The 11,824-nt window shown below is 43.5% G+C and overlaps 1 protein-coding gene across 2 annotated transcripts in view; it reads left to right on the top strand.

Moving 5' to 3' along the window:
• Window positions 1-649: 649 nt before the first annotated feature.
• Window positions 650-11,824, top strand: part of adcy6a (adenylate cyclase 6a) — a 57,885-nt gene continuing 46,710 nt past the window's right edge. The window contains exons 1-3 of one of the 2 annotated variants that reach the window (XM_080898967.1): window positions 650-856; window positions 5,350-5,607; window positions 5,742-6,681. In XM_080898967.1, the coding sequence (XP_080755093.1) occupies window positions 5,588-5,607; window positions 5,742-6,681 (960 nt within the window). In that variant the 5' untranslated portion in view covers window positions 650-856; window positions 5,350-5,587. Of the gene's footprint in view, window positions 857-1,701; window positions 2,203-5,349; window positions 5,608-5,741; window positions 6,682-11,824 lie in introns of those variants that run through there. The other variant, XM_080898968.1, reaches the window with a different exon arrangement.

The following is an 11,824-nucleotide window of genomic DNA, read 5'->3' as shown; positions in this document are numbered from 1 at the left end:
TTTGGTTTCACTTCGTACTTTTCCACTGATCATCTGAGCCTCTAACACTTCGATAACTACTGAATGTTTATTTATCAGAAGCATGCACAGTGTGAGTATGAGTGACAGCACTGGCTGATTTCCAATCCTCTGCTGGGATTTCAACTTCATACTTTTACTTACATTCTAGCGGTTTTTTATATTAATGCTAAATACAAAATAAATCAGTCATTAAGAGTTTAAAAACAATTATAATCACAGAAAATATCCATGGGAAAATAAAACAACAATAATTTACATACATTTTATAACTATATTTTGCAAAAAAAAGAGCAAAGAAAATAATAAAGGTTCTAAACAGTCTTTCTCGTGCAGCCCCACAAGTTTGCGCCCTTTTTGACAGACGTAAACATTGGTCCTGACTGACCTCTGCCTCTTTAAACATCAGCCTAGGAACGCAGTTTGCCGGCAGATCGTTTTGTGCTTCGTACATAACCCGTGCTGTGTTAAGATCAACTAAATCTCTGAATTGTAAGATGTGTAGTTTTTATGTTCCTTCTGTCAAATACGTTTAGGATTCTTCTGCAGCGGCAGCAGCATTTGAGTTTGAAAACCGTATACGGAAGTGTGATGTTTGTACTCCCCCTGTCTTGACAGTGGTGCTGGGAGCCGAGAGGGTCAGGGGGAGGAGAGGCAAGGGAGTGGAGCGAGAAGACGACAGGAGGAGATCCACCACAGGGTGACCAATTTAACCGGACCATCCTTGGACCGCTAGGCTACAAATGGTCCTCCACCCTGGGCGCCACCACCGACAACCACCGCGCCGAATCGGATCGTGTGCTGCGCTCCTGTCGGCGGATAGAAAAAGATGATCTCGGTGAGTCCGTCCTTTTTAAAAAAAAAAACTGCTGCTGCTGCTGCTGCTGCACACCGCAGGCCGACATATATAAAATATGTTCTCCTGTCACACAAACGTCTCGGGCGCTGTTGCGCTGCGCCGCAGACGCCCGTGCCACCTCGCTGTCAGTACTCCATTTGTGCTGAAGTGAATGACATGGCTGGCGACAGTTGCTGCGAGGCCTCTGCTTCACATCGGCGGCGGTGTGGCGGCGGTGGTGGCAGAGGATACGCGGCCAGTACATGTTTTCCACTGGCGGCCAAAAACAACATATCTGTGTAGCAGTGGGGAAAGGATGAGCCGCATCACCGTGCGCCTGTGTTTCCGAGCACAGCTGACAGCGCTGACGGGCTGGCTTGCATCTCGCATGAGGCGCTCATAATGATTCGGATCTTTTTAATGACATAACTTTAAACTCAAACACCTCTCTTTATGCGCTAATTGCCTTTCGAATGCGGTGGATTTCTTTCTTTTCTTTTCTTTCTTTTGTAGGCGATCGCTCGCTTTCCTTGCACTGACTGATGCTGAGGAATGTGCAGCAGTAATAATATAAATATAATGCTAATCTGTTTATTTACCCAAGACTCGTGTTTGTCAGTGCACTAATCCTGTGAGCTATTGCTTTGCTGCAGACTGAAGGACAGAAGAGGAGAAGGAGGAGGGGGGACGACAAAAAGAGAATAAATCGCTGACAGAGGCGTGTTGTGTCCTAAGTTGAGATACGGGACGCGGCGGAATGGTTTTATGGTCCCCGCTATGGTTGTCACACAGGCCGTGGTGTTATGTAACAAGAAGCCTACGCTGTTTGAATGCGGGCCCTCACACACGGCCTGTCTGTGCATGGCATTTAGGCACAGGATCGCAGGCACATCATCCGCACATGAGCTAAACAGGGCCGCAGAATATGCGTAAATTGCCCTTTCAAAATCCACAGCGTACATTTGGTCCCCCCCACCCACTACCAACTGCTTGATCCTATTTTATTTCCTGCATTTTATCCTCTGGATGAGAAGTGCACCACAGGGAGAAAGAGACGCATGCATACGCGCCCTCGGACATGTCTACTGCCCCGTAATGAGTGACTTGAATGCTCGCTGTTTGTGGCCAGTTGTCCGGTTTAAAATGCCCCTTAGGAATCGGTCGGTCACCCCCCTTCTCACCCCCCTCCCCTCCCTGCCTGTCCTAGAGCCAGTGGGGAGGGATTGGGGGGCGGAGAGTGCAGCCAGGCACCATGCAAACACAAGCGGCTGGCAGCTCCGCGACGTTTGCAAATGGGCATGAGCTGGTCGACCTTGTGCAGGGGAGCGAGGGACGCAGCCGTGGAGGTGGGAGGAGAGGGTAGGGAAGTGTGTGTGTGTGTGTGTGTGTGTGTGTGTGTGTGTGTGTGTGTGTGTGTGTGTGTGTGTGTGTGTGTGTGTGAGAAAGAGAGAGAGAGAGAGAGAGAGAGAGAGAGAGAGAGAGAGAGAGAGAAGGGTGGTGAGGTGGTGTTGGTGGTTCTCCTTGAATGTTGTCGATACGCTGCCAGGGAGGAGGGATAGGCTACAGCTCGGACAGATACGTGCCAGCGAAGGCGCATGCAGGCAGCAGGATATAGCGAGGAAAATCTATTTTTGCTTCAACAACACATCGTGCCTCTCTCCGGTGAAAATACCGGCCGAGGAGGAGGAGGCGGCGGGTGCAGCAGCAGCAGAAGCGGCTGTGCGTTTCCTGCGTTATGCGTTCGACTCTGCACTACGGAGCTGAGGGTATCTGGCAGACAGACGTTTTATAACTCAATAAGGGACTGTAACAGTGCTTACAGTGAATGATTACAACGCCAAACTGTTATTGTGTGTATTTTCCATGACATGAGAGCTCTAATAGTGATATCACAACAGGTAGAAACACAATAAATTTGAACAGGTCAGCACAAATTCCCAATTTAATTCCACAGACATGCCCATTTTAACAGACACAGTACTGCACGTCCTAATCCATATTCTTATTCTTGGACTCAGCTAGAGTGGCTCTGGATTCAAAGTTATCCTTTATGTATCATTGCTGAAGTTCAACCACTGTCTGTAAAAACTGGCCACCCTCTGTTTAAACCAGCCATCCTATAATTAATTAAAGCCAGCATGAGTTATTAAACAAGACATTATCTTATACACAGTATAGCAAAATGCAGTAGTGAGTAGTGAAATTAATGATTTTGCTACTTTAGGCATTTGCGATCGAAACAAGAAAACAAAAATAGCAGACAAAAGTGAACTTTTATTAACAGTAATTTGAAAGGGAAGTTGCTGGGCCCATTTCAAGCTTCACAATATTAAACTTGAACTCTGCTAGAGTAGCTTTGCATAATTCAAAGCAGTTTGAAAATAATCCTTGTCTATCTCCTTGGCCTTTGTGCAGTCCCTCAGTTCATTCTCTGTCTGAGACAAGTTGTTATAGCTCATTTCTTCTGTTGGAACATCTGTGTGCCCGACATGACCACAATACAAATGTCTGCTTTTGTTGACATCATACAGAGCCAGAGTAGAAAAAAAAATGAAACATTATTCTGAAGTTCAAGCTTTTGCCTGTCAGGGGTTGGTTTATAGAATTGCTGACCTCATTATTTGAAACTTGCTTTGTCAGGTCATTGTTAGGCCATCTGGGGCTAAGGTTAGGGTTAAGTTTTGGTTAACGACCAGCCTTTTTTTTATGGATTATTTGATCACTTGAAACACCCAAAAGAAAAAGCTTTAAAATGTAAAATTTTCTAGTTTGTGAAAATGTAAGTATTTAGCAGGTGGTCACAACAAAACCCAATCCTAACAGGTTGCAGATTACCTGGTACATGTTAAGAGGTTATCATGTTATATTACAGTATACGTATATATAGTACCAATCAAAAGTTTGGTCATAGTCATAGTATTTCTTTATGATGGAAACAAAAAACATTTCAGCTGTCAGTCACCTACAGCAACTCGAGCTTTCTTCACCGAACTGAACCAGGAAATTGTGCCTTTAGCCAAATATGTGTACCTTGGTTCAAGCTTATTTTGCTGCCAAATTATTGTTCTGGATAAATCATTAACAGCCCAATGAGAGGAAAGCAAAACCCCAAATACACCTTAAACACTTTTACTGCCAGAGGATTGTTTTGAACTTACCAAAGACTCAGGAGAAAGTTAGATTTTTAATACCATCGCATGATGTAAGTCGCCGGCGCAGATAATGTGAAAGACAGCAAAAGAATAATCAATTTGAAGATTCCACTTCCAACCATCACTCGTGTTTTGTTATGACTTTTAATTGTTCAGAATTTTCCAAAACACTTAAAACACACAAATTTTCTTTTTGTGTGTGATGCATGGATACGATTTTCTTTCTTCTGTGGAGCTCACAGGGGTCATTCTCTTGTAAGGTAACATAAAGGCAGGCATTAGAGTGCCATATGCTATGTTTTCTTTTGGTTACCAAATATAACTGATAATAAAAATGTGATTATGATTATCAAATTAAATTAGAAGACAAAAAAAAGTTTCTCCTAAACTTCATGGCATTAAGAGAGATGTAATATTCGAGATCATAAACCACATAAAGTAAACATACATAGAAGTCTTTAAAGGTTAATAAAACAGAGTGTGCTCTGAGTGTTGTCCTGTTAGACGGAGAGAAGCAATTTTCAGGAAAAGCACAACTCCAAAAGTTTAATTTCATTTATTCTGGAGTTCACAAAAAATCCCTACTTTTAAATTTTATCCAACCAGACGACAAATTACATGTAAGAAAATGTATGTATGAAATGCTGTGTGTGTTATGTACAACTAAAGGGAAAATATAGGTGAACAACTTGTGATTTAATCCTGCCGTGCCCCAGATCCTGTCATGTTGTATATGCTGCTCCTGTCTTGACAGTGTCCTGTTGTCCGGCTGCATTTATCTCCATTTTTCACTCGTCTGTTTATTGTTGATTGTGATTATCAGCAGAGCTTGAAGGAACCTTTCTGCAGCTTCAAGCCCACCTGCCTTCAAATTTCTGTGTTTATACCAGAGGGTGTTTTGTTTTTTGTTTTTTTTGGTCTTTTTGTGTGTGTGTGTGTGTGTGTGTGTGGGGGGGTCAAACGGAGCAGGTTCTGGTTCACCTTAAAAAACCCACACCTACATGCTATTTTGGGCCCCCTCCCCCAGCTCTGAATCCATTTTCAGACTATATCAAGTGTGTCTGGTTTTCCAGGAAATTAGATTTATGTGCATTTTGCTCTCAGTATGATGCATTTTATTTCCTGTCAATTTGCGCATGGAGAAGCTTTTTCCCCCCCCCTCTAACGAGCTATTAAAAGAGCTAAACGTGTGTCAGAAGAGTTTATTAGTATGACTACTAGCATCAGTGACAGGCTGCTTGTGTGTTTCACCTGATTACTTAAAAATGTTTTTTTGCTTCACCTTTTTCTGTTTGTCACTGTACAATCTTCTGTGTGTGTTTTTTTTTTTTTTCCCTTTAGACCCAGCAGGAGCTGTGGAGATAGGCCTGGCAGCAGAGACTGGTCATCTTATTAATCTTGGTCTCTGATCACTGGCTCTGGCACAAACATCTGGAGCTTTGTGCGCCATTTAACCCCCATCCAGTCACTCCCACCCTGCGGCCCTGCAGCGTGGCTCCTAAAAACACCTCCTTGCGTCTTCAGAATTTTGTCCACGGGGATAAATGAGTGAACCGGCTGCAGGGGAAAGGGCTGGGACATGTACCAGAACCCCAACAGGTAAACGAACAACTCCTCTACTCCAGGCGAGGCGAGGAGTAAAACGGTGTTTTGGTCCTCCACTGTGGTATCAGTGCTGTGGCTGTTATGTGAACTGTTCTTGTACTGAATGTTTTTCCTCTCTGCTCACACAGAATGTCCTGGTTCAGTGGTTTCCTAGTTGCCAGAGTGGACGACCGCAAGACTGCGTGGGGGGAGCGCAATGGCAAGAAGTCCAAACGGAAGGGAGGCTCATCTCTCTGCAACCCGCGTTACATGAGCTGTCTGCGGGACCCCGATGCTATGGAGCCCCCTTCCGGAGCCCCCCTCCATCAGCACCACCGCGGAGGGGGGGCAGGGGCCATGGGAGGTGGGGGAAACTTCGGCGTCCGTTGCGGATGGCAGGAGGACCACTATGGCAAAAGGGGAGGGGCTCCGAGCGAAGGTGTGGGGCTGAAATCGGTTGACCTGGGCTTTGAGGACGGGGAGTTAAAAGGGAGGAAAGGGGGATGTAATGGAGGAAGCAGCGACATGGGCGACGAAGGTCCCAACGGCGCAGCGGGGGTAGTGACGGCTGCGGACTGCTGGCTCAGGGTGGTACGAGTATTCCAGTCGAAAAAATTCCAGTCCCGCAAACTGGAGCGTCTATACCAGCGTTACTTCTTTAGGCTGAACCAGAGCTCCTTGACCATGCTCATGGGGGTACTTGTGATCGTGTGCGGCATCATGCTGACCTTCCACTGTGTCCACGCCGCCCCTCACGTGGCCTATTCGTCAGCCCTTTCAGTGGCGATGGCACTCTTTATGGCTCTAATGGTAGTGTGCAACCGCAATGGCTTCCACCAGGACTACATGTGGATGGTCAGTTACCTGGTGATCGGGGTCTTAGTGTCCGTCCAGGTTTTTGGGGTGCTCATGGTGGCACCCAGGAGTGCTTCGGAAGGCATTTGGTGGTCCGTGTTCTTCATCTACATCATCTACACTCTGCTGCCTGTGAGGATGAGGGCGGCGGTACTAAGTGGAGCAGTGCTGTCCATCATACACGTGGTCACCACCTGGCAGGTCAACCAGGAAGACAAGTTCCTTTGGAAACAGGTAAAAAGCCTGATGTCTGAATGTTCTGTGGTGTCTTTGCTTTTCATGTGAAGCGACACAGATGGCCAACAGTAGTTGCTTTTTTGTCTCCATACATATTTGCTTGGCAAGTGAAAGATCGCTGGTTCATTTCCAGCCCACAGATACAGATCTCCTTTGGGGTTGTGGCGGGAAGGGAATCCGGTATAAAACCACAAACCACCACAAACAGGAACCCAAATGGTTTCCCCCCTGTTAATGGCCAGTATTGGCCTCTTACAGATGTATTGGTAGTCGTGAGATTAAAGCTGTTTTACAGAAAAAAAGGCGCTTGGATTCATTTAGTAATGATAACGAAGCAGCTGCGGCTCAGCAGACGGTGGTGCAAAAACAGGCGGCCTTTTCACATTTAGGTTTTACACATACTGCTGTTAAGGTAGCTAACAATAACATAATAATTCAGTTTAATGCTCCTAAAACCATGGTTGAGAGGTCCAACTGAAGTCTGTGACTTGCTGGCAATAGCAGCCTATTTTACCACATCTGCCAGTCAAAGTGGCCACACCCCTAACTCCATGAGGAGGAAACAAACTATAGAGGCTAAAGGGCCTTGTAGTTTTGATGCTTTTAAGCGGAGCATTTAACAAGGGAGTGTGAGGGTTTACTCAGCTTTGGAGCCAGAGCCTCAAGTGACACAAAGAGGAACTGCAGTTTTTGGGACTTAATTGTTGGCTTTATTTCTACAACCCTGAAAGTTGCTGCTTTATGTAGCCAAACCATATTGACTGATATATTATCATTTTTTTACTCTCTAAAAAACCCTCAGGTTTTAAGATACCATAGCAATAACAGCAGGAATGGTGGTTAGTACCTTACTTTGTAATAAAACTGCATAACAGCAGAATAGTACCTTCTTACTTTTGTTCTTTTGACAAGTCAGAGAAACACAGTTTTAAGCCAAGCTTTTATCCCCATGTTTATTCTTCTTGGGCGTTATGCAAGAGAAGCATAAGAGCACTCAGATTGATTTAGGAGGTATCTAAATTAAAACTGCATTCTGGTAGAACATCTGTAAATGCTTTGAAGGCTGTAACATCCTAATAGTGATCTCTCAAATGTCACCTTTGCAAAACAATCTGTATTTACACGTCCAGGAGACAACAAGCTAAGTTAGATTCATTGGGAGTGGCCTTCCTGATGATTTGATGATCCAGTTTTTGTTCAAATATACTTGGTGCCTTTCTGTGTAGCGTTTGCATGTTCACCCCGGGCCTCTGGGTATTTCTGCTGGGTATTTCCAAAGACATGCATGTTTGGTTCATTGGTGGTAAACTGAACTGGCTATAGGTGTGAACGTGAGTATGAATGGTAATCTGTATTTCTGTGTTCTGTGTTAGAGTTTACGGTGTACTTTGGGTTTCTCATAGCATTTTTTTTTATGGAATAAGCTGGCTGTAAGGGCTGAAAACAGAGTATATAAGAGCCAGGAAACAGAACAGAAACAGTTTCTTGTTGCAAAACCAAAATATGGAGCTGAAAGTTGTTAAGTTAGGTGATGGTGCACTGATATGAGTAAGGTTTCTTTTCTGGACTTAATTAAAATCAGTAAAATAAAACACACTCAAATTTCTGACAAGCACAACCAAACCAAACCAATGAGAAAATCAATTAACAGAAAATATGAACACAAATGGCATCCTTGGTGTAAATATTCTACATGATCCATCCAGTTTCCTCCGCTTATTCAATTCAGGGTCACTGGGGGGCTGGAGCCTTTCCCAGCTGTTGTTGGGAGAGAGGCAAAGTACACCCTGGACAGGTTTCCAGTCTCTCTCAGGCTAACACATAGAGGCAGACAACCACTAATGCACACGTTCACATCTACATCCAATTAACCCAACCCCATGTTAGGTTGTTTTTGGCCTCTGGGAAGAAGCCAGAATACTCAGAGAGGCCCCAGTGGCCCTAGACTGGATTCAAACCGAGGACGTTTTTGCTATGATGTGACAATGCAGATTTGTAATGAATTTCTGTTGCAGTGTGATTTTAAAAAAGCAGAAATAATTAGTCATTTTCAAAAACTTCTATTGAAAATCAGCTAATTTCAATAAAACACATTGCCGAAACTGGTCAGTTTAGTTATGAGTTTGTTGCTTTGTTAGGCAAAAGTAAAACTGAGCCTTACTACAGTGTGATAGGAATTTTATGTACCTACCCGACACTCTATAGATAAAATATTTATTCACAACAACAGCAATTACGTTCAGGTTCCAACTGTTTTGGGTTAATTAAAAAAGGGGAAACAATGAGGTTTTGAATATGCAAGCAAAACGAAACGTTGGATGTATAGTGATAAACTTCTCTGTAGATTGACTGAACTTGACTCTCAGTCATATCCCTGACTGCATTTAAAACACTGACATCATGCTGTTGATGGGGCGGCTAGCATGTGAACTGTAAACGGCTCTGCTGGGTTTTGTCACCACGTTGTATGTGCGTATTTACATGGACTTTGGGGCTTATGGGTCTCGCTGTACAGTGTGTTGTTTGTGCGTCATGCCAAGGACCTAGGGGCTCACTGAAGGTCAGTGGGCTGAATGAACCGCCCCAGCTGGACGGCTGTAAGTGTGTGCGCGTATGTGTGCTGTTGTGTGACAGTGGGAGAATACCATGATATAAAGCAGTATCACTCAGGTCTCTGTGCTCTCACACAAGGGACACTTTGTACTTTTCTCTCAGGGTGGGGGTGACGGGGGTGAGGCCGAAAGAGAGGGGGGGCAATATGGTGGATGTTTGGCCTCTGTAGTGCCTTAGCTGTTTTACAGCTGTCTTCTCCTCTGGGAAAAGTTATGCAAAACAAAATAGGAAGGCCATTACTAAGAAACAATAAGGGGGATATTAGGCTTAATCTTAACTAATTGTCACTGTAATGCATTTATCGACTCCTGTGTTATAATATTGTGATTGTTTATTATAAATTAATTACTGTAGCACAGGAGTAGATTAGGGATTCGTGGGAACTCAGTAATTACAGCGTGCTCTGTCACATCAGGCACGATATATCATAGTGTAATCCATCACATGTTCTTACATTGTTTGCCATCGTTACGTGAATGAAAGTCATGAGATCGCTGCAGCCCAGCTATGCTGTTAATTCCTAAGGTCGCTTGTGTACTGTGTGACCAGCTAATTCAGTGTCATCAATCACTGCTTCACGCTTGCCTGCAGCTATTTCCTCTTTCTCCCATAACTCATTAACCGGCTTTCTCTTTGGATGGATGAGTACAGGTGATTGGTGCAGGCGATTCGAAAACTGGGCATGACGAATGATGTAAATGCAGATAGTGTTTTTGTTTTTTGTTTTTTTTTAGGGTGGAGAGTTTGTTAGACTCTAGATGTCTTATTTCACTTCCCTTATTTTCTGTCAGAGTGAAGCTGATTAATCTGCATCACATAAATTGGGTTGGTTAGCATAGTTGATATGCTAAGCTAAAAAATGAAGAAAATTCTGTTTGTAATTCAGTGGATTTCTTTGAACTTTACCTGAAAACCTACAGAAATAAATCACTGGCTGAGGTTATCGTAGCTCAGTCTTATAGCTAAATTTGGACATGTATGAAGAGGCAAAAATAAAGGAAAATGGTTTGATTAAAGGCAGAATTAAAGAAATATTAACAACTAAAGCAGTGCAGTACTCAATCTTTCTCACTTGCCATGCTTTAAATATCAATGGATGCCAAAATTATCATTGAAATTGAAACAATTAGATAAATTGAGCAGCTCCGCATCAAACCCTAGTTTCATTTGCTTCTTGCAGAAATCATTTAAAGCCATAATCAAGTCAAAGAGAAACGATGAACTGAAACCACAGAGAACGTTGTTAATGAATAAAAAGTAATAAAGTTTGGGGAAATTGTTGCTGTTATTATTCCTGCATAGATTAGTATTTATAGAAAGCAGATATTATACTGCGTACTCAGGTAGAATTAAATCTTGGGGAGAGATGGGATACACCCTGGAAAGTTGAGACTGCTGGAACCACTGATGACCCTGTTGTATGCCTGATTTAGACTAGATTTAGAAATCTACATCATAACTTACGACATAACCAGAAACCTCTTTTAAACCTGCAATGTAACCTTCCTGCGACTACCTGCAACTCGGAAGGTTACAGCAAAGAGTTAAAAAGGGTTTCTGGTTACGTTGTAATTTACGACTTAGATTACCCGCAGAAGTCTAAATCAGGCATAAGTCAGAAAAACTGTGTTTTAGTCTGGACGGGTTAAAACTGAGACTCTTAGTAAAAGATGGTGTTTGGTTCCTGGTTAGGTCTTACATTTTCAAATCGGCAGTGAATGGCTTATTTTTATTGCCCTGCTTTCCTTGAGTGAAAGTAAAATTGGCTGCTCGCTTATTTTGCAAGGGGTCACAATGGCACATCCATCTCAGATGGCCTTTCTGACCCTACCCAGGGTTGGAACCAATGTTCCCTCTAAGCTGCGCACAAGCGCAATTGCGCACTGCTGGCACGGTCTCTGCGCACAGAAAATCTGTGTTGCGCACAAAAAAATCTAACCTGAATTGAAATTAAAATTTAGTATTTAGTATTAGTATTTATTTATTTATTGTCATTGTCAAGAACAATGAAATTGCGTTTGGGGCTTCCATACAACCCAAAAAAAAGAAGAAAATAATAAATACCCCTTAAAACCCAAGTGTACATATTTAACCCAGTGTGACTCCAATGCAATAAGACAATCCTTAGCAATAATGTTCGTAGAAATTCAGACAAAGACCTGAGAAACATGACAAAATACAACAATGCACCCATTCAATATTATTGTACTGTGAGATATGATATCAGATATGATAGTTATCTATTTAAGAAAGAGGGGGGGGGGGGCAGGAGGGGGAAGAGAATAAAGATATGATGCACCAATGCAGACCAGTTCATTGCTATTAAGAAGTTGGATATGGTTATTGTCCGTGAGAGGGGGGCAGAGAGTTCAGGAGCCTCACAGCCTGTGGATACAGGCTGTTGGCCAGTCTGGATGTTCTGGCCTGTATAGACCTGTACCTTCTCCCTGAGGGCAGCAGATGGAAAAGGTGGCGCGCAGGGTGATGTTGGTCCTGCAGGATACTGTGCACCCTCCTCAGACAGCGA

This window comes from Rhamphochromis sp. 'chilingali' (assembly GCF_963969265.1).
Source record: "Rhamphochromis sp. 'chilingali' genome assembly, chromosome: 12".
Lineage (NCBI taxonomy): Eukaryota > Metazoa > Chordata > Actinopteri > Cichliformes > Cichlidae > Rhamphochromis > Rhamphochromis sp. 'chilingali'.
Note: the sequence above shows the minus strand (reverse complement) of the source record. Positions and strands in the feature narration are given on the sequence as shown.